Below are 21,018 nucleotides of genomic sequence, written 5' to 3' on the forward strand. Positions count from 1 at the left end.
TGACGTCACTGATCACATGACCGTGACGTCATCACAGGTCCTTCACCTACCAGGACTGCAGCTCAGGATACAAGAATTGTGTCTATTGTAACTGTGCAGGTAATGTATATACCAGGTATACAGGGGCTATGTGTATATACCAGGTATACAGGGGCTATGTGTATATACCAGGTATACAGGGGCCGTGTGTATATACCAGGTATACAGGGGCTGTGTGTATATACCAGGTATACAGGGGCCGTGTGTATATACCAGGTATATGGGGGCCGGGTGTGTATATACCAGGTGTACAGGGGCTGTGTGTATATACCAGGTATACAGGGGCTATGTGTATATACCAGGTATACAGGGGCTATGTGTATATACCAGGTATACAGGGGCCGTGTGTATATACCAGGTGTACAGGGGCCGTGTGTATATACCAGGTGTACGGGGGCCGTGTGTGTATATACCAGGTATACGGGGGCCGTGTGTGTATATACCAGGTATACGGGGGCCGTGTGTGTATATACCAGGTATACGGGGGCCGTGTGTGTATATACCAGGTATACGGGGGCCGTGTGTGTATATACCAGGTATACGGGGGCCGTGTGTATATACCAGGTGTACGGGGGCCGTGTGTATATACCAGGTGTACGGGGGCCGTGTGTATATACCAGGTGTACGGGGGCCGTGTGTATATACCAGGTATACGGGGGCCGTGTGTATATACCAGGTATACGGGGGCCGTGTGTATATACCAGGTATACGGGGGCCGTGTGTATATACCAGGTATACGGGGGCCGTGTGTATATATACCAGGTATACGGGGGCTGTGTGTATATACCAGGTATACGGGGGCCGTGTGTATATACCAGGTATACGGGGGCCGTGTGTATATACCAGGTATACGGGGGCCGTGTGTATATACCAGGTATACGGGGGCCGTGTGTATATACCAGGTGTACGGGGGCCGTGTGTGTATATACCATGTATACGGGGGCCGTGTGTATATACCATGTATACGGGGGCCGTGTGTATATACCATGTATACGGGGGCCGTGTGTATATACCAGGTATACGGGGGCCGTGTGTATATACCAGGTATACGGGGGCCGTGTGTGTATATACCATGTATACGGGGGCCGTGTGTATATACCAGGCGTACGGGGGCCGGGGGCGTGTATATACCAGGCGTACGGGGGCCGGGGGCGTGTATATACCAGGCGTACGGGGGCCGGGCGCGTGTATATACCAGGCGTACGGGGGCCGGGGGCGTGTATATACCAGGCGTACGGGGGCCGGGGGCGTGTATATACCAGGCGTACGGGGGCCGGGGGCGTGTATATACCAGGCGTACGGGGGCCGGGGGCGTGTATATACCAGGCGTACGGGGGCCGGGGGCGTGTATATACCAGGCGTACGGGGGCCGGGGGCGTGTATATACCAGGCGTACGGGGGCCGGGGGCGTGTATATACCAGGCGTACGGGGGCCGGGGGCGTGTATATACCAGGCGTACGGGGGCCGGGGGCGTGTATATACCAGGCGTACGGGGGCCGGGGGCGTGTATATACCAGGCGTACGGGGGCCGGGGGCGTGTATATACCAGGCGTACGGGGGCCGGGGGCGTGTATATACCAGGCGTACGGGGGCCGGGGGCGTGTATATACCAGGCGTACGGGGGCCGGGGGCGTGTATATACCAGGCGTACGGGGGCCGGGGGCGTGTATATACCAGGCGTACGGGGGCCGGGGGCGTGTATATACCAGGCGTACGGGGGCCGGGGGCGTGTATATACCAGGCGTACGGGGGCCGGGGGCGTGTATATACCAGGCGTACGGGGGCCGGGGGCGTGTATATACCAGGCGTACGGGGGCCGGGGGCGTGTATATACCAGGCGTACGGGGGCCGGGGGCGTGTATATACCAGGCGTACGGGGGCCGGGGGCGTGTATATACCAGGCGTACGGGGGCCGGGGGCGTGTATATACCAGGCGTACGGGGGCCGGGGGCGTGTATATACCAGGCGTACGGGGGCCGGGGGCGTGTATATACCAGGCGTACGGGGGCCGGGGGCGTGTATATACCAGGCGTACGGGGGCCGGGGGCGTGTATATACCAGGCGTACGGGGGCCGGGGGCGTGTATATACCAGGCGTACGGGGGCCGGGGGCGTGTATATACCAGGCGTACGGGGGCCGGGGGCGTGTATATACCAGGCGTACGGGGGCCGGGGGCGTGTATATACCAGGCGTACGGGGGCCGGGGGCGTGTATATACCAGGCGTACGGGGGCCGGGGGCGTGTATATACCAGGCGTACGGGGGCCGGGGGCGTGTATATACCAGGCGTACGGGGGCCGGGGGCGTGTATATACCAGGCGTACGGGGGCCGGGGGCGTGTATATACCAGGCGTACGGGGGCCGGGGGCGTGTATATACCAGGCGTACGGGGGCCGGGGGCGTGTATATACCAGGCGTACGGGGGCCGGGGGCGTGTATATACCAGGCGTACGGGGGCCGGGGGCGTGTATATACCAGGCGTACGGGGGCCGGGGGCGTGTATATACCAGGCGTACGGGGGCCGGGGGCGTGTATATACCAGGCGTACGGGGGCCGGGGGCGTGTATATACCAGGCGTACGGGGGCCGGGGGCGTGTATATACCAGGCGTACGGGGGCCGGGCGCGTGTATATACCAGGCGTACGGGGGCCGGGGGCGTGTATATACCAGGCGTACGGGGGCCGGGCGCGTGTATATACCAGGCGTACGGGGGCCGGGGGCGTGTATATACCAGGCGTACGGGGGCCGGGGGCGTGTATATACCAGGCGTACGGGGGCCGGGCGCGTGTATATACCAGGCGTACGGGGGCCGGGCGCGGCGTGTGTGTGTACTGATCCTGCATTACCCGATGTGCAGTGTGCGTGCGTCTATTACCTCTTAGTACAGAATAAATATTAAATATTATATTAAATCCAATAACACATCGGTCATGTGACACTTTATTTCATCACTTACTTTTCCAGCCCTTTGTTTCGGCTTATTTTGTGTTACAATGTTCTGGAGTCGGTGATTATCTGTAGAGGCCGGGAGACCCCTTTATGGCGGCTACAGAACTAGAGAAGTAAATTTCAGTCTTTATGGGGAGATTTATCACACGTCTCTTAGAGCAGATTGAGTCTAGTTGGCCATGGCAGCCAATCAGAGCTCGGCTTTCATCTCTCCACAGCTGGTTATAAAATGAATGCTGAGCCCTGATTGGTTCCCAGGGGCAACTAGAACAGTTTAACCTCAGACACTGGATGATAAATCTCCCCCAGTTTATCAGTCAGACGCTTCTGTATCAGAGATCAGGGACAAACGTTTTCACTTCTTCTATTTTCTAGGTTTTCCTGAGGGATCGTCTTGGGATGGACGAGGAGGGGAAGCAGATGGCCCGGAGGATATTAAACCTCAGCCTGGAGATCATCTACCTGATAACTGGAGAGGTGAGGGGGAAAACGCTCATGACCTTCCCCTTATTTTTTATTACATTTTGATGCGCCTTATAGTCCGGTGCGCCTTATATATGAACCGTACTTACAGACAACAGCTGCCTTGTACTGTGCACAGGTCTGCCACCTGCTGGTCATTCATCCTTATAATCCGGTGCGCCTTATAGTCCGGTGCGCCTTATATATGAACCGTACTTACAGACAACAGCTGCCTTGTACTGTGCACAGGTCTGCCACCTGCTGGTCATTCATCCTTATAATCCGGTGCGCCTTATATATGAACCTAGACGCATTAGCAGGCATTTATTGATGGTGCGCCTTATAGTCCGAAAAATACGGGTGTAATGATTTTACACCATTTAAAAAAAAAAAAAAAAGCCTTAGTGTGTTTCTTGCCCGTCCGCTCTGTTTCTATTTGGTCGACTTCTAGTTAGTATTTGACTTGTGCTAAAAGTTCTGCCCATGAGGGGGGTAATTGTCTCAGCCATCTTTCAGGGTGAGAGGGTTCCCTGGTCTCTTCGTCCTCGCATTGGGCGGTGCCCTAAACAATACAGAGATTGTCATTGGTTTGGCTCGAGAATTACTGATACAAATAGATTTGAAGTCCTTAAAGGGAATGGGTCAGCACATTTCACCTTCCTGCTACGCTGGGCTATGGCGACACGTTCCGTCCTCTACCTGCTACGCTGGGCTATGGCGACACGTTCCGCCCTCTACCTGCTACGCTGGGCTATGGCGACACGTTCCGTCCTCTACCTGCTACGCTGGGCTATGGCGACACGTTCCGTCCTCTACCTGCTACGCTGGGCTATGGCGACACGTTCCGTCCTCTACCTGTTACTCTGGGCTATGGCGACACGTTCCGCCCTCTACCTGCTACGCTGGGCTATGGCGACACGTTCCGTCCTCTACCTGCTACGCTGGGCTATGGCGACACGTTCCGTCCTCTACCTGTTACTCTGGGCTATGGCGACACGTTCCGCCCTCTACCTGCTACGCTGGGCTATGGCGACATGTTCCGCCCTCTACCTGCTACGCTGGGCTATGGCGACACGTTCCGTCCTCTACCTGCTACGCTGGGCTATGGCGACACGTTCCGTCCTCTACCTGCTCTTTACACTAAACTTGACTTGGAAAATATGCAACTGAGGCTGAAGTGCTTTGGCAGAGCACCTGGGGGCTCCCTGGACCCAGGTAACGGGAGTGTAGCAGGGGCTGCCCTGAGGTGCTCTGCTAATGCCCCCCAAAGTACTTCAGCCTAATTTGCATATTAAATTTTTGGCATGGAAGGAGCGGCTGGAGTTGTTAATGGGTTGTATCATTGTGTCTCTGTACAAAGGATTATATAGTGGTGAAGACAATATCTGATGAGGATGAAGGAAGCGGAAGCCCCCAGCCCCACGTCCACAAGTCCCCACATGGCCTCATCCATGAACAGAAGATCCTGGAGCTCACCAGCCGGATCCTGGAGCTGCTGAGCGGAGAGGTGAGTGATGCTGGGACATCGTACAGTCACATAACACAAGGTGAAAAAATGTATTATCCCTTAGAGAGAACCTGTCAGCTGGTTTTACCCCACTAATCTCCCAGCCCCCACAGGTAGGGGATAAAATGTCATTTCTAGAATTCCACCCGTTTACCTATAGAGAATCTCCCACCAGGTCAGGTAAATATGTCACCTTAGAAGCCCCTATTGTATGTTCTGTAGCACCTAGAAACATGCTACTGGTGTCATATTAAAGACAAGGATCTTACCTTTCAGACCACATCAGGCTTATGGCTGTGAGCTACAGAACCTGACTTACAGGCAGCTAAAAAAAGGCAGGAACAGAATCTTTATCTGCAGCTTCCATTTCCATCTATACCTTTAGCCAAGGACGTCTACTTCCAGTTTATCGGTGGTAATTTATGCTCGTTACCTCTAGGGGCTGATTCCACCATTTTCAGTAAGATCTTGTGCCTCTATAGTACCGAGAAGGTTATAAAATATGTAAATTAGCCCAAGGCGCTTGGGGGCAGGTCACCTGGGCGCCTCATGGCTCCTCCTCTCCTTAACTTATTCACGTCTCCCCCCCCCCCCCCCCCACACACACACACGTTCATTTCTATCCACCCCTTCGACCACTCGCCCATGTCAGACAGCCAATGACGTCATCCGGATTCCTTGATTCCTTGCACTGGTGACGTCACCGGATACGAGCGGGCTGAGCTCTGGTTATATGCTATGGCCATCTAGAAGAGCTGTGATAAATCTCCCCCTGTATCAGCACCCTCCTGGCACTGAGGGAGATCGCTTATAGGTGAATGGTGGAGATTTCACATAAAAGATGGAATTCTAGAAAGGACATTACATTTTTATTGGTTTATAAGACAATTGTACAATTTCCAGTAAAATTAAGGCAAGATCATGTGTAATCAGTACAGCACTAAGTGCACGAGGACGGGGTAAGAGGGCAAAACGGAAGAGACGGAGATAAAACATGATGGGAGGGATTACACAGCCAAATATCCCAGTTATTAGAGAATTTTGGAATTGTGTGCATGATATGTGCAATTACTTTCTCACGTAAGTGATTCTCGTGGGTTGGATGACGCCTCAGTGAGAGCTGTAGGATCTTCACAGTATTTGGCAATTTTTCATTTTGGTAGTAACGCGTGTACGAGGAGATACTGTACATCTAGGTGAATTAGTCATGCGTGGCCGTCTGTTCCATTACTCTGACGGAGTGACGGACCCCTCTTTTTTGCAATCTGTGGGGGTCTTATCAATGAGCCCCCCACTGATCAGCAAGTTAGACCCTATCCTGTGAAAAACATGGGGTTTGCTGCATATTGAGGCAAACACCCCACACTAACACCACCAATCGATCCTAGCACAGATTGCGGGTGATAACCCCTTGATTGGCTCCAGCGAGGCCGTGGGTGCCGCCATCTTTGTTTTGATTGTCGCCCTCTGTGACGTCTTTATAAGGCCTGGGGCGTCTGTTACAATATGTGATTTGTACATTGTGATGGATGATCTGGAAAGTCCACATACACGGCCACATACGGTAGGATCAATCAGACAACCCAGGGTTACAGTACCTTAGGGGATCTGAGAAATGGTGCAAATCGCCCCCTTTCCCTAGAAGGTATCACCGCCTCCCAAAATGTCTCATCTACCATAATATAAAAACCGATATTGAACCCTTAACGGAAAATGGCGCCCAAATGTCCGAAATGTCACTTTTACACCATTTTACACAACATAAAAAATGATCAGAAGGTCGTACAGGTCTCAAAATATCAGCAACAAATGTCGCCTCACACCGCTCCGCACCCGAAGTATGGAAAGGTTAGAAGTGCAGGAGATTGAGGGACAATGGGTTTTTATTGTGGGGGGGGGAGCAGGTTTTTAATTTTTTAAAATGTCCAAAAACACCATAAAACCTGTATAAATGTAGTGTCCCCATGATCGCACAGAATCCAAGAATAAAGTAGAAGTATTATTTGGAGCGCACAAAGTCGTGAAGAAAATGGCGCATGTGCGGCTTTTCACCCATTTCACCACATTTGCATGGAATAAATACCGTCACTATGACGTGCAGTTTATACACACGGCTCTGGAGACAGAAAAGGCTGCGTCCTTAAGGGGTTAATTCCTCTTTGTGCTTGTCAGGTCCCCGTGAGGTGTCAGGACGTCACGGTCCATTTCTCCCTGGAGGAGTGGGACTACATAGAGGAGCACAAGGACCAGTACCAGGACCTCATGGAGAATTGTGCGTCCTCTGCGCCATTGTGTAAGCGATCTCTAGGGCTAGAGGCATCCAGAATCTCCAGGAATCACCTGCTGATTATTTACCAGTCCCTGTGATTCTTCTATAGATGGGTCCGGTATGAAGAACACACAAGCAGGACTGTCCAGAACACACAGCGGTCCAGAGGAGAAGGTCCTGCAGGACTATGAGGTACAGGAGCGATCACCCCAAATGCCCCGTACAATCTGTCTCCATGTCTGCTATAGGCCATGGGCACCATCGGCGCAGAGGAAATAATTTCCACAATTGTTGATGCAATAATTACTGCCGATATGTTTACACTTAAAGGGGTATTCCAGGAATATGAAGGTCTGGTGCTATAAATAAATGAATATAACAAAACCCAACATCATTAGTCACATAACGGAGCTTAAAGAGTTTGATTTTGCTATTCACAAAATGTTATGGTCTCTCTAAAGTAGGCGGAGTTATCATCAAGATGGAAACCACAAGTCCCATGATCCCTCAGTGCTCAGTAGCTCCTCCTCCCTCTTATGTTCTGCCCCCAGTGATGATGTAACAGACTGTCCTGCTCTGTTACCATAGTAATGATGTGTAACCGGCCATACTGGATGCACTGCAACCAACCCACTACAGCCAAACAGAGTGGTGATCACATGACCTGCCCAGGCAGCTGCAGGACATGTGATGTGGACATGTGACCAGCGCCATCTTCTGTCCTGAAGTCAGCTGACTGATTGATTAAAGGACCGGGAGCATAGTAATTTTCCATTACAGTCTATGACCACAGCATTTTCTGCTAAGGGGAGCAAAATTTAAAATAACAACTAATTACCCAAATAGATTATATTTTTAGGACCCATTTGTATATGAATTATGCTGATTCCTGGAACACCCCTTTAATGGAAATCTACCATTTGATTTGATGCAGTATGAAGCAAACATACCTTGAGAATGCTGTAGCTGCACTGATGCAGAAACATATCTTGTTCAATCCCTGAGCTGAGTGGTTTTGCCGAAAAAACAATTATAACATTATGATAATGAAGCTCTGTCGCTCCTGCATCGGCGCTTCTCCTCTTGCGCTTTATTCACGGTGTTGTGCCTGACAGGCAGAAGTAATCAATCGCTGCCCCCCCCCCAAGCTGCTGTGTATGAGTCATCCAGCTCAGGTTGATTAGTCCTGCCTGGATAGTTCAGGAAGCTCTGTGTAATGTGTTTACCAGTCTGCACGCAGCTTTCCCAAGGTCCTGAATGTTATAATTTGTTTTTTAAACAAAACCACTCGGTTCAGGGATTAAACAAGATTTGTTTCTGCATCAGTGTAGCTCCAGGTATGTTGGCTTCATACTGCATAAAAACAAATATAATTTAATATTTCATATTTATCCACGTAAAACATGCGTGAACTTCCTATTCCGGTTAATCCGCTAGAGCCAGGAGGAGCAGCAGCACAGCTGGCTATGTGCAGGAGAGGCACAGGCAGTGAGGAGGAGCAGCAGCACAGCTGGCTATGTGCAGGAGAGGCACAGGCAGTGAGGAGGAGCAGCAGCACAGCTGGCTATGTGAGGGAGCGGCACAGGCAGTGAGGAGGAGCAGCAGCACAGCTGGCTATGTGAAGGAGAGGCACAGGCAGTGAGGAGGAGCAGCAGCACAGCTGGCTATGTGCAGGAGAGGCACAGGCAGTGAGGAGGAGGAGCAGCAGCACAGCTGGCTATGTGCAGGAGAGGCACAGGCAGTGCAGAGGAGGAGCAGCAGCACAGCTGGCTATGTGCAGGAGAGGCACAGGCAGTGAGGAGGAGGAGCAGCAGCACAGCTGGCTATGTGCAGGAGAGGCACAGGCAGTGAGGAGGAGGAGCAGCAGCACAGCTGGCTATGTGCAGGAGAGGCACAGGCAGTGAGGAGAAGGAGGAGCAGCAGCACAGCTGGCTATGTGCAGGAGAGGCACAGGCAGTGAGGAGGAGGAGCAGCAGCACAGCTGGCTATGTGCAGGAGAGGCACAGGCAGTGAGGAGAAGGAGGAGCAGCAGCACAGCTGGCTATGTGCAGGAGAGGCACAGGCAGTGAGGAGGAGCAGCAGCAGCACAGCTGGCTATGTGCAGGAGAGGCACAGGCAGTGCGGAGGAGCAGCAGCACAGCTGGCTATGTGCAGGAGAGGCACAGGCAGTGAGGAGGAGCAGCAGCACAGCTGGCTATGTGCAGGAGAGGCACAGGCAGTGAGGAGGAGGAGCAGCAGCACAGCTGGCTATGTGCAGGAGAGGCACAGGCAGTGAGGAGAAGGAGGAGCAGCAGCACAGCTGGCTATGTGCAGGAGAGGCACAGGCAGTGAGGAGGAGCAGCAGCAGCACAGCTGGCTATGTGCAGGAGAGGCACAGGCAGTGCGGAGGAGCAGCAGCACAGCTGGCTATGTGCAGGAGAGGCACAGGCAGTGCGGAGGAGCAGCAGCACAGCTGGCTATGTGCAGGAGAGGCACAGGCAGTGAGGAGGAGGAGCAGCAGCACAGCTGGCTATGTGCAGGAGAGGCACAGGCAGTGAGGAGGAGCAGCAGCAGCACAGCTGGCTATGTGCAGGAGAGGCACAGGCAGTGAGGAGGAGGAGCAGCAGCACAGCTGGCTATGTGCAGGAGAGGCACAGGCAGTGAGGAGGAGCAGCAGCAGCACAGCTGACTATGTGCAGGAGAGGCACAGGCAGTGAGGAGGAGGAGCAGCAGCACAGCTCGCTATGTGCAGGAGAGGCACAGGCAGTGAGGAGGAGGAGCAGCAGCACAGCTCGCTATGTGCAGGAGAGGCACAGGCAGTGAGGAGGAGCAGCAGCACAGCTCGCTATGTGCAGGAGAGGCACAGGCAGTGAGGAGGAGCAGCAGCACAGCTGGCTATGTGCAGGAGAGGCACAGGCAGAAGGAGGAGGAGGAGCAGCAGCACAGCTCGCTATGTGCAGGAGAGGCACAGGCAGTGCAGAGGAGGAGCAGCAGCACAGCTGGCTATGTGCAGGAGAGGCACAGGCAGTGAGGAGGAGGAGCAGCAGCACAGCTGGCTATGTGCAGGAGAGGCACAGGCAGTGAGGAGGAGGAGCAGCAGCACAGCTGGCTATGTGCAGGAGAGGCACAGGCAGTGAGGAGGAGCAGCAGCACAGCTGGCTATGTGCAGGAGAGGCACAGGCAGTGAGGAGGAGGAGCAGCAGCACAGCTGGCTATGTGCAGGAGAGGCACAGGCAGTGAGGAGGAGGAGCAGCAGCACAGCTGGCTATGTGCAGGAGAGGCACAGGCAGTGAGGAGGAGGAGCAGCAGCACAGCTGGCTATGTGCAGGAGAGGCACAGGCAGTGAGGAGGAGGAGCAGCAGCACAGCTGGCTATGTGCAGGAGAGGCACAGGCAGTGAGGAGGAGGAGCAGCAGCACAGCTGGCTATGTGCAGGAGAGGCACAGGCAGTGAGGAGGAGGAGCAGCAGCACAGCTCGCTATGTGCAGGAGAGGCACAGGCAGTGAGGAGGAGCAGCAGCACAGCTGGCTATGTGCAGGAGAGGCACAGGCAGTGCAGAGGAGGAGCAGCAGCACAGCTCGCTATGTGCAGGAGAGGCACAGGCAGTGAGGAGGAGGAGCAGCAGCACAGCTGGCTATGTGCAGGAGAGGCACAGGCAGTGAGGAGGAGCAGCAGCACAGCTGGCTATGTGCAGGAGAGGCACAGGCAGTGAGGAGGAGCAGCAGCAGCACAGCTGGCTATGTGCAGGAGAGGCACAGGCAGTGAGGAGGAGCAGCAGCAGCACAGCTGGCTATGTGCAGGAGAGGCACAGGCAGTGAGGAGGAGGAGCAGCAGCACAGCTCGCTATGTGCAGGAAAGGCACAGGCAGTGAGGAGGAGGAGCAGCAGCACAGATCGCTATGTGCAGGAGAGGCACAGGCAGTGAGGAGGAGCAGCAGCACAGCTGGCTATGTGCAGGAGAGGCACAGGCAGTGAGGAGGAGGAGCAGCAGCACAGCTGGCTATGTGCAGGAGAGGCACAGGCAGTGAGGAGGAGCAGCAGCACAGCTGGCTATGTGCAGGAGAGGCACAGGCAGTGCAGAGGAGGAGCAGCAGCACAGCTGGCTATGTGCAGGAGAGGCACAGGCAGAAGGAGGAGGAGGAGCAGCAGCACAGCTCGCTATGTGCAGGAGAGGCACAGGCAGTGCAGAGGAGGAGCAGCAGCACAGCTCGCTATGTGCAGGAGAGGCACAGGCAGTGAGGAGGAGGAGCAGCAGCACAGCTGGCTATGTGCAGGAGAGGCACAGGCAGTGAGGAGGAGCAGCAGCACAGCTGGCTATGTGCAGGAGAGGCACAGGCAGTGAGGAGGAGGAGCAGCAGCACAGCTGGCTATGTGCAGGAGAGGCACAGGCAGTGAGGAGGAGGAGCAGCAGCACAGCTGGCTATGTGCAGGAGAGGCACAGGCAGTGAGGAGGAGGAGCAGCAGCACAGCTGGCTATGTGCAGGAGAGGCACAGGCAGTGAGGAGGAGGAGCAGCAGCACAGCTGGCTATGTGCAGGAGAGGCACAGGCGGAAGGAGGAGGAGCAGCAGCAGCACAGCTGGCTATGTGCAGGAGAGGCACAGGCGGAAGGAGGAGGAGCAGCAGCACAGCTGGCTATGTGCAGGAGAGGCACAGGCAGTGCAGAGGAGGAGCAGCAGCACAGCTGGCTATGTGCAGGAGAGGCACAGGCAGAAGGAGGAGGAGGAGCAGCAGCACAGCTGGCTATGTGCAGGAGAGGCACAGGCAGAAGGAGGAGGAGGAGCAGCAGCACAGCTGGCTATGTGCAGGAGAGGCACAGGCAGAAGGAGGAGGAGGAGCAGCAGCACAGCTGGCTATGTGCAGGAGAGGCACAGGCAGAAGGAGGAGGAGGAGCAGCAGCACAGCTGGCTATGTGCAGGAGAGGCACAGGCAGAAGGAGGAGGAGGAGCAGCAGCACAGCTGGCTATGTGCAGGAGAGGCACAGGCAGAAGGAGGAGGAGGAGCAGCAGCACAGCTGGCTATGTGCAGGAGAGGCACAGGCAGAAGGAGGAGGAGGAGCAGCAGCACAGCTGGCTATGTGCAGGAGAGGCACAGGCAGAAGGAGGAGGAGGAGCAGCAGCACAGCTGGCTATGTGCAGGAGAGGCACAGGCAGAAGGAGGAGGAGGAGCAGCAGCACAGCTGGCTATGTGCAGGAGAGGCACAGGCAGTGAGGAGGAGCAGCATGCAGGAGAGGCACAGGCAGTGAGGAGGAGGAGCAGCAGCACAGCTCGCTATGTGCAGGAGAGGCACAGGCAGTGAGGAGGAGCAGCATGCAGGAGAGGCACAGGCAGTGAGGAGGAGGAGCAGCAGCACAGCTGGCTATGTGCAGGAGAGGCACAGGCAGTGAGAAGGAGGAGCAGCAGCACAGCTGGCTTTGTGCAGGAGAGGCACAGGCAGTGAGGAGGAGCAGCAGCAGCACAGCTGGCTATGTGCAGGAGAGGCACAGGCAGTGAGGAGGAGGAGGAGCAGCAGCACAGCTCGCTATGTGCAGGAGAGGCACAGGCAGTGAGGAGGAGGAGGAGCAGCAGCACAGCTGGCTATGTGCAGGAGAGGCACAGGCAGTGAGGAGGAGCAGCAGCACAGCTGGCTATGTGAAGGAGAGGCACAGGCAGTGAGGAGGAGGAGCAGCAGCACAGCTGGCTATGTGCAGGAGAGGCACAGGCAGTGCAGAGGAGGAGCAGCAGCACAGCTGGCTATGTGCAGGAGAGGCACAGGCAGTGAGGAGCAGCAGCAGCACAGCTGGCTATGTGCAGGAGAGGCACAGGCAGTGCAGAGGAGGAGCAGCAGCACAGCTGGCTATGTGCAGGAGAGGCACAGGCAGTGCAGAGGAGGAGCAGCAGCACAGCTGGCTATGTGCAGGAGAGGCACAGGCAGTGCAGAGGAGGAGCAGCAGCACAGCTGGCTATGTGCAGGAGAGGCACAGGCAGTGAGGAGGAGGAGGAGCAGCAGCACAGCTGGCTATGTGCAGGAGAGGCACAGGCAGTGAGGAGGAGGAGCAGCAGCACAGCTGGCTATGTGCAGGAGAGGCACAGGCAGTGAGGAGGAGGAGGAGCAGCAGCACAGCTGGCTATGTGCAGGAGAGGCACAGGCAGTGAGGAGGAGGAGCAGCAGCAGCACAGCTGGCTATGTGCAGGAGAGGCACAGGCAGTGCGGAGGAGCAGCAGCACAGCTGGCTATGTGCAGGAGAGGCACAGGCAGTGAGGAGGAGGAGCAGCAGCACAGTTGGCTATGTGCAGGAGAGGCACAGGCAGTGAGGAGGAGCAGCAGCACAGCTGGCTATGTGCAGGAGAGGCACAGGCAGTGAGGAGGAGGAGCAGCAGCACAGCTGGCTATGTGCAGGAGAGGCACAGGCAGTGAGGAGGAGGAGCAGCAGCACAGCTGGCTATGTGCAGGAGAGGCACAGGCAGTGAGGAGGAGCAGCAGCACAGCTGGCTATGTGCAGGAGAGGCACAGGCAGTGAGGAGGAGGAGCAGCAGCACAGTTGGCTATGTGCAGGAGAGGCACAGGCAGTGCGGATTAGCCTGACCCGGGATTATTGTCCTCGGCCATGTTCTTATTCTTCTTCCTCCTCTTTGGAGAATTAGGCTGAAGATCCAGCCGACATCAAATGTGAAGTAATAGAAGAAGAAGATGACAAGGAGATGGATGAGGAGGGAAGCCACAAGTGTAAGGAGGAGGAGATCCCTACACACATTACTAGAGGTGCGTAATAACCATGAGATCCTGCAAGCAATGATATAACGGACCCGTGGTGTGTAATAACATCGCTGCTTCCCTTATTACAGACGAAGTCCATGAAGACTCAGATCCTTACAGATATACACAGCACCCCGGACCCTACAGGAAAAGTAAGTGTCATATCCACCTGTGTGACATCACATGACCAGGGTTATAACGAGCCGTGCACCTGTGTGACATCACATGACCAGGGATATAACGAGCCGTGCACCTGTGTGACATCACATGACCAGGGATATAACGAGCCGTGCACCTGTGTGACATCACATGACCAGGGATATAACGAGCCGTGCACCTGTGTGACATCACATGACCAGGGATATAACGAGCCGTGCACCTGTGTGACATCACATGACCAGGGATATAACGAGCCATGCACCTGTGTGACATCACATGACCAGGGAAATAACATACTCTGCACCTGTGTGACATCACATGACCAGGTATATAACGAGCAATGCACCTGTGTGACATCACATGACCAGGGATATAACGAGCCGTGCACCTGTGTGACATCACATGACCAGGGATATAACGAGCCGTGCACCTGTGTGACATCACATGACCAGGGATATAACGAGCCGTGCACCTGTGTGACATCACATGACCAGGGATATAACGAGCCGTGCACCTGTGTGACATCACATGACCAGGGATATAACAAGCCGTGCACCTGTGTGACATCACATGACCAGGGATATAACGAGCCGTGCACCTGTGTGACATCACATGACCAGGGATATAACGAGCCGTGCACCTGTGTGACATCACATGACCAGGGATATAACGAGTCGTGCACCTGTGTGACATCACATGACCAGGGATATAACGAGTCGTGCACCTGTGTGACATCACATGACCAGGGATATAACTTAAGAAAATTACTTAAGAAAATTCCTGAAGGGGAGGTGAGAGACAGACAGTGGTTGTGTGTGACAGGTTCCGCCACAGCATTAACCACTCCCCCAGGAAGTAGGGGGTGAGAGTGATGCTGTGTATGTGAAGAGGTCTCACCCCTCCCTGTGTAATTCTCTTCAGCATTAGTGGGGAGGGCAGGGTAGCAGGATTGTGTGCGGCATCTCCCGTGTCGTGACTGGAGCAGAGGAATTGTGTCTCTAATGCTATAAATAACGTATTGTCCCGATTATCTGTTTTATGAATTATATATATAATATGTGTTTCTCTTTGCAACAGACGACTTTGCCACAAATGTGGAGGAAGATTTCCTTTTCTCTGCAGATTATCGGGATATTGTACCAGAACCTTCCATTGTCCCAGTAATTGTATCCACCAATCACGGGGACCCATCATCTCCTCCGTTACTAAACCATCAAGTCCCACTTCACGGAGGAGACAAAATATTCCCATGTCCGGAATGCGGGAAGAGTTTTAAGACTAAATGTAGTCTCTGCCGACACGTGAGGATCCACCGGAACGAGCGTCCGTATTTATGCTCCGAATGCGGGAAATGTTTCATCCAGAGGTCGCACCTCGCTCAGCACCAGAAGAATCACCGGGGGGAGAAGCCCTTCTCCTGCTCCGAGTGTGGGAAGTGCTTCACCCAGAAATCAAGTCTCGGGGGACATCAGAGAATCCACACGGGGGAGAAGCCGTTTTCCTGCTTGGAATGTGGGAAAGGCTTTAAACATAAATCGGATCTTGTCCGGCACCAGAGAATCCACACGGGGGAGAAGCCATATTCCTGTCCCCAATGCGGGAAATGTTTCACTGTGAAATCGCATCTTGTCGAACATCAGAAGAACCACACGGGAGATAAACCACATTCGTGTTCCGAGTGCGGCAAATGTTTTACGCAGAGAGCCTACCTCGCCAAGCATCGGACCATCCACTCCCGGGACAAAGGCTTTCAGGAGGTGGGGAACGTCTTACCCTGAAGTCCCTCCTCAGTGTATACTGTGCTACAATATATGTAACTAGAGTACAGGGGGTCCCCGGGTTATGTACAAGATAGGGTCCGGAGGTTTGTTCTTAAGTTGAATTTGTATGTAAGTCGAAACTGTATATTTATAATTGTAGATCCAAACAAAAATTCCTCAGTGATAATTGGAGTTTCACATTTTTTGCTGTAATTGGACCAAGGATTATGAATAAATCTTCATTACAGACACCTTACAGCTGATCATTGCAGCCTGGGACTATAGTAACATCCAGAGAGGTCACCAGAGGTCACAGGGGGCAGAGGGGTCACCAGAGGTCACAGGGGGAAGAGGGGTCCATATGTTACTAGGGGTCGGGTGTCCTTAAGTAGGGGCCTGTACTGTGCAGCTAAAGGAAATACATTCGGGTGCAAGATTAAACGGATGCAAGTACAGAACACCTGACTTACAGACGACCCCTAGTGAAAAAGGCGGACCTCTCTGTCCCCTGTGACCTCTGGTGACCTCTCCGGATGTTACTTTACAGCTGATCATTGCAGCCTGGAACTAAAGTGTCTGTAATGAAGATTTATTCGTAATCCTCGGTCCCATTACAGCAAAACATTTTAAACTCCAATTGTCACCGGGGCATAAATTTTTTTTTTTGTCTACAACTATAATTATAAATATACAGTTTCAACTTACATACAAATTCAACTTAAGAACAAACCTATGGACCCTATCTTGTATGTAACCCGGGGACTCTCTGTAGTATCTTTACTCCCCTGACATCTGGAAGTAAAGCCTTGAGCGGTGACTGAGAAGCCGGACAACGAACACGAGGAATCTTCACGGAACGCACCGACCTATAGGAAAGACTGCTGCGAGCCAAACAATGAAATGTCTTCATATTTATTTTACACTCTATGAATAATAATAAAAATAGTTGTATCCACTATAACGATTCAGTGCAAGGTCCATAATATGGTGCACCCCTAACAAAGCATGGTCCATTCATGGTGGTCGTGTCCAAAGCATTCCAAGGGCTTTACTAATCAGATGCACACTGCCGCGTCTCGGAGGTCACGCCTCCTTCTTCAGGCTTGCGCAGAAGTGTCCTAGATACTTATAAATATCCTAACCAACAAAACACAATTATATATGATTATCTTAACCGGTTAAGGTCCGGGCCCTTTCCGGTTTTTCATTTCCATTTTTCACTCCCCACCTTCAAAAATCTATAACTTTTTTATTTTTACACGTAAAAAGCTCTGTGACAGCTCGTTTTTTGCGTAACAAATTGCACTTCATAGTGATCGCATTGATTCTTCCATGCCATGTACTGGGAAGCGGGAAAAAAATTCCAAATGCAGTGAAAATGGTGAAAAAACGCATTTGTGTCGTATTCTTGTGGGCTTGGATATTACGGCTTTCACTGAGCGCCACAAATGACGCATCTAATTTATTCTTTGGGTCGGTACGATTACAGGGATACCAAATTTGTACAGGTTTATAATGTTTTCATACATTTACAAAAATTAAAACCTCATGAACAAAAATTTTTTTTTATTTTGCCGTCTTCTTGTGCTCATAACTTTTTCATACTTCGTTGTATGGAGTTGAGGGTGGTGTCATCTTTTGCGACTTTTGATGATGTTTTCAATGATATTATTTTTAGGACTGTGCGACCTTTTGATCACTTTTTATAGAATTTTTAATTTTTTTTTTAAATGGCAAAAAAGTGCCAGTTTTGACTTTGGTCGTGATTTTCCGTTACGGGGTTAAACGCAGTGAAAAACCGTTATGATATTTTGATAGATCGGGCATTTTCGGACGCGGTGATACTTGATTTGTTTATGATTTTTACTGTTTATTTATATTTATATCAGTTCTAAGGAAAGGGGGGTGATTTGAAATTTTAGTTTTTTTATTATAATTTTTTTTTTTTTTTTTTTACTATTTTTCAGGGTACTTTAACCCTAGGTTGTCTGATCGATCCTATCATATACTGCCATACTACAGTATATGGGGATTTTACTCCTCATACATTACAATGTTCAGGTTCCCTGGCCTCCGAGCAGAGCAGGCAGGGCGTCCTCTGTTTAATATTGATGACTCTGATCACCTTCTTAAATTAGTCAGGATGACTATGGACATTGAGGACAAGGAACAACCTAAGTCCGTTCAGGATATTATGTTCGAAGGCCTTAAAGAAAGACGTAAATGATCTTTTCCCCTTCATGAGACGATGTCATCCCTGATACAGAAAGAATGGGAGAAGCCGGATAGGAAGTCGTGTATTCCTAGATCAGTCAAGAGGAAGTATCCCTTGGTCTCCGATGTATCCAGTACATGGGGCTCTGCTCCTAAGGTGGATGCGTCTGTAGCGGAGGTCAGGCGCAGGTCGTCTCTCCCGTTTGAAGATTTCGGTTCCCTCAGAGATCCTATGGATAAGAAAATTGAAAGCTTCCTCAAAAGGTCTTGGGATTCGGTTACCTCGGCCTTTAAGCCTAATATTGCAGCCGCTTGTGTTTCCCGTTCTATGTTGTTTTGGTTAAATCAACTGGAAACTGACATCCGAAATAAGGTGCCGAGGGATGCCGTAGCCTTGTCGGTCTCTAATGTACAGAAGGGAGCCGCCTTTTCAGCAGACGCCTCTGTCGATGCCCTTAGACTCGCTGCTCGTTCATCAGCATTGCCCAATTCTGCCAGAAGAGACCTCTGGCTACAGAACTGGCCAGGGACATCAGGTCAAGGAACAGACCATCTGGAATCCCTTGTGACGGGAAGTTGTTATTTGGGAGCGTTGTCGTTGTTAGAGAACGCAGGGAGTAAGGTGAAGTCCTTTCCCACTGCAAATACCCAGGGTAGTTCCTTTTGTTCCTTTCGGAGGCCGAGGGCTCAGAGAAGGGGAGCAGAAAGGAATCAGAATTTCAGACCCTTTCAGAAAAACCGAGGACTCTTGTTTAATCAATCCAGAGACCCCAAGCGTCAGAGGCCAAATGCTTCATGACACCAGGCCCCCCTTTGGGGGAAGACTGGCCCACTTCTTTGAAGCCTGTTCGGAGATATCAGGGAGTAAGTGGGTGTTACAGACAATTCAGAAGGGCGTCTCGATGGAATTTCTCTCTCCTCCTCCCTCTCGATTGATAATCACGTATCCCACTTCAGGAGAAAACAGAGAAGTGATGATTACCCAGGTCCGGATCCTGGTCCAGAAAAAGGTACTGTGTCAGGTTCCTCTTGTCAAACAGGGCCAAGGATTTTACTCAAATCTATTTCTGGTGAAGAAACCGGGGGGGTTCATTGAGGGTCATTTTAAATCTAAAACCCCTAAACAAATTCCTGGTTGTTCCAAAGTTCAAGATGTAAACCTGCTGTTCCCCGATTGCTTCATGGCCTCGATAGACCTGTCCGATGTGTATAACCACATCCCCATACATCAGGACTTCCAGAGATACTGAAGGGTGGCCATTCAGGTACTCGGAGGGTCATCATTTTCAATACTGAGCACTACCATCCGGGATCGCTATTGCCCCAAGAATCTTTATTGTCAGAAATGGCGGCTCACATGCGAGAAACTCAGGGATTGTTCATTCCATATCTGGACGATTTCCTACTGGTAGGGTCATCGAGTCAGGAGCTACAAAGTCCGCGTCCAGGGTTCTCAGATATCGAGGAGATTAGGATGGCTGATAAACAGGAAAATCATCTATGGTTCCTACAACGAGAAAGCTCTTCCTAGGAATTAGGTTGGACTCCCAGAGACGGAGGACCTTTCTTCCAGCAGACAAGGAAGGGAATGTCTCTTCTGGGTCTTTTTTCAGCCGCCATCCCTGCTGTTCCTTGGGCTCAGTTCCACTCAAGAAGTCTACAGAACTTTCTTCTAGAGAAGTGGGACAGGGATCAGACCTCCTTAGAAGTAAAAGTTCTTCTCCCCATAAAAATCTTAAACTCCCTAGATTGGTGGTTAAATGTAAGGAATCTAGAGGTGGGTCGTCCCTGGAACCCCAGTCAGGACAGGCTAATCACTATGGATGCCAGTCCGTGGGGGTGGGGGGCCCACATGGAGAATCGGTGTTTTCAGGGAACTTGGAGCATAGCAGAAAGGGACCTGTCGTCAAACAAAAGAGAACTATTAGCAGTCCTAAAAGCCCTGATGCAAGCACTTCCTCTATTACAGGGACATGGGGTGGCCGTGATGTCGGACAACACTACAACCGTTGCCTATAACAACAGACAGGGCGGCACAAGAAATTCGGGCCTCATGTTCATAGCCACTCAGATCCTAACCCTGGCAGAGACCTTTTTTACATCTCTAAAAGGGATTCACATAAGAGGAGTAGAAAATGTTTCAGCAGAATCGAGAGACCCTATATCAAGGGGAATGGGAACTGAGTCGGTCAGTATTTCGGAGGATAGTCAGGCTTTGGGGGGGCCACTGATAGATCTTTTCGCCACAAGGAGAAATCACAAGGTAGAAAGACTTATTCCCCTGAGCAGGGCCGACCTTCCTTTAGCTGTGGACGCCTTTCCTCCCATGATCCTCCTGCCCAGGACTATCAGGAACATAAGACAGGACAGGGCAAAGGTGATATTGATCACTCCCTTTTGGCCTCGTCGGGCACGGTTCTCAAGTCTTGGGGAGCTGTCAGTAGCCGATCCTTGGGTGCTCCCAGAATCCAGGAACTTGTTGTCTCGGGGCCCGATCCTCCATCCAGAGATGAAAGCCCTGCGTCTGACGGCATGACTATTGAGAGGAGGATTCTCCAAAAGCAAGGATTGTCTCGTGAGGTGATTTCCACTCTACAGAAGAGTAGGAAACCGGTAACATATAAGATCTATCATAGGATTTGGAAGGCTTACTTTTCCTTTTCCGGTCAGGACCCGGAGCGGTTGGCTCGGCCTAATGTTAGTCAGATCCTTGAGTTCCTGCAGAAAGGCCTAGAGAAGGGTCTCAGGTCAGCTCCTCTCAGGGTCCAGGTATCGGCTCTAGGAGCCTTGTTGGATCAGGAGTTAGCCAGACGTCCAGCAGGGAGAATTCGGCCCACAATTAGGAGTAAGTTCCCCCCCTGGGATCTATCTATGGTTCTCAGGGTTTTGTCAGGCCTCCGTTTGAGCCATTGGAAAGTATTTCTATAAAGCTTCTCACACTCAGCCAG

General features: G+C 52.3%; 1 protein-coding gene across 1 annotated transcript; it reads left to right on the forward strand.

The window, feature by feature from the left end:
• Positions 1-14: 14 nt before the first annotated feature.
• On the forward strand, positions 15-16,524 carry LOC140106329 (uncharacterized). Its single transcript, XM_072130730.1, has 8 exons — positions 15-99; positions 3,364-3,465; positions 4,811-4,957; positions 7,130-7,250; positions 7,336-7,418; positions 13,826-13,943; positions 14,027-14,089; positions 15,174-16,524. Exons 2-8 carry the CDS (start codon positions 3,388-3,390, stop codon positions 15,872-15,874), a joined length of 1,311 nt encoding a protein of 436 aa, XP_071986831.1. The 5' UTR covers positions 15-99; positions 3,364-3,387; the 3' UTR covers positions 15,875-16,524.
• The last annotated feature ends 4,494 nt before the right edge of the window (positions 16,525-21,018 follow it).

Source organism: Engystomops pustulosus, chromosome 11 (genome assembly GCF_040894005.1).
Source record: "Engystomops pustulosus chromosome 11, aEngPut4.maternal, whole genome shotgun sequence".
In the NCBI taxonomy this organism is placed as follows: Eukaryota; Metazoa; Chordata; class Amphibia; order Anura; family Leptodactylidae; genus Engystomops; species Engystomops pustulosus.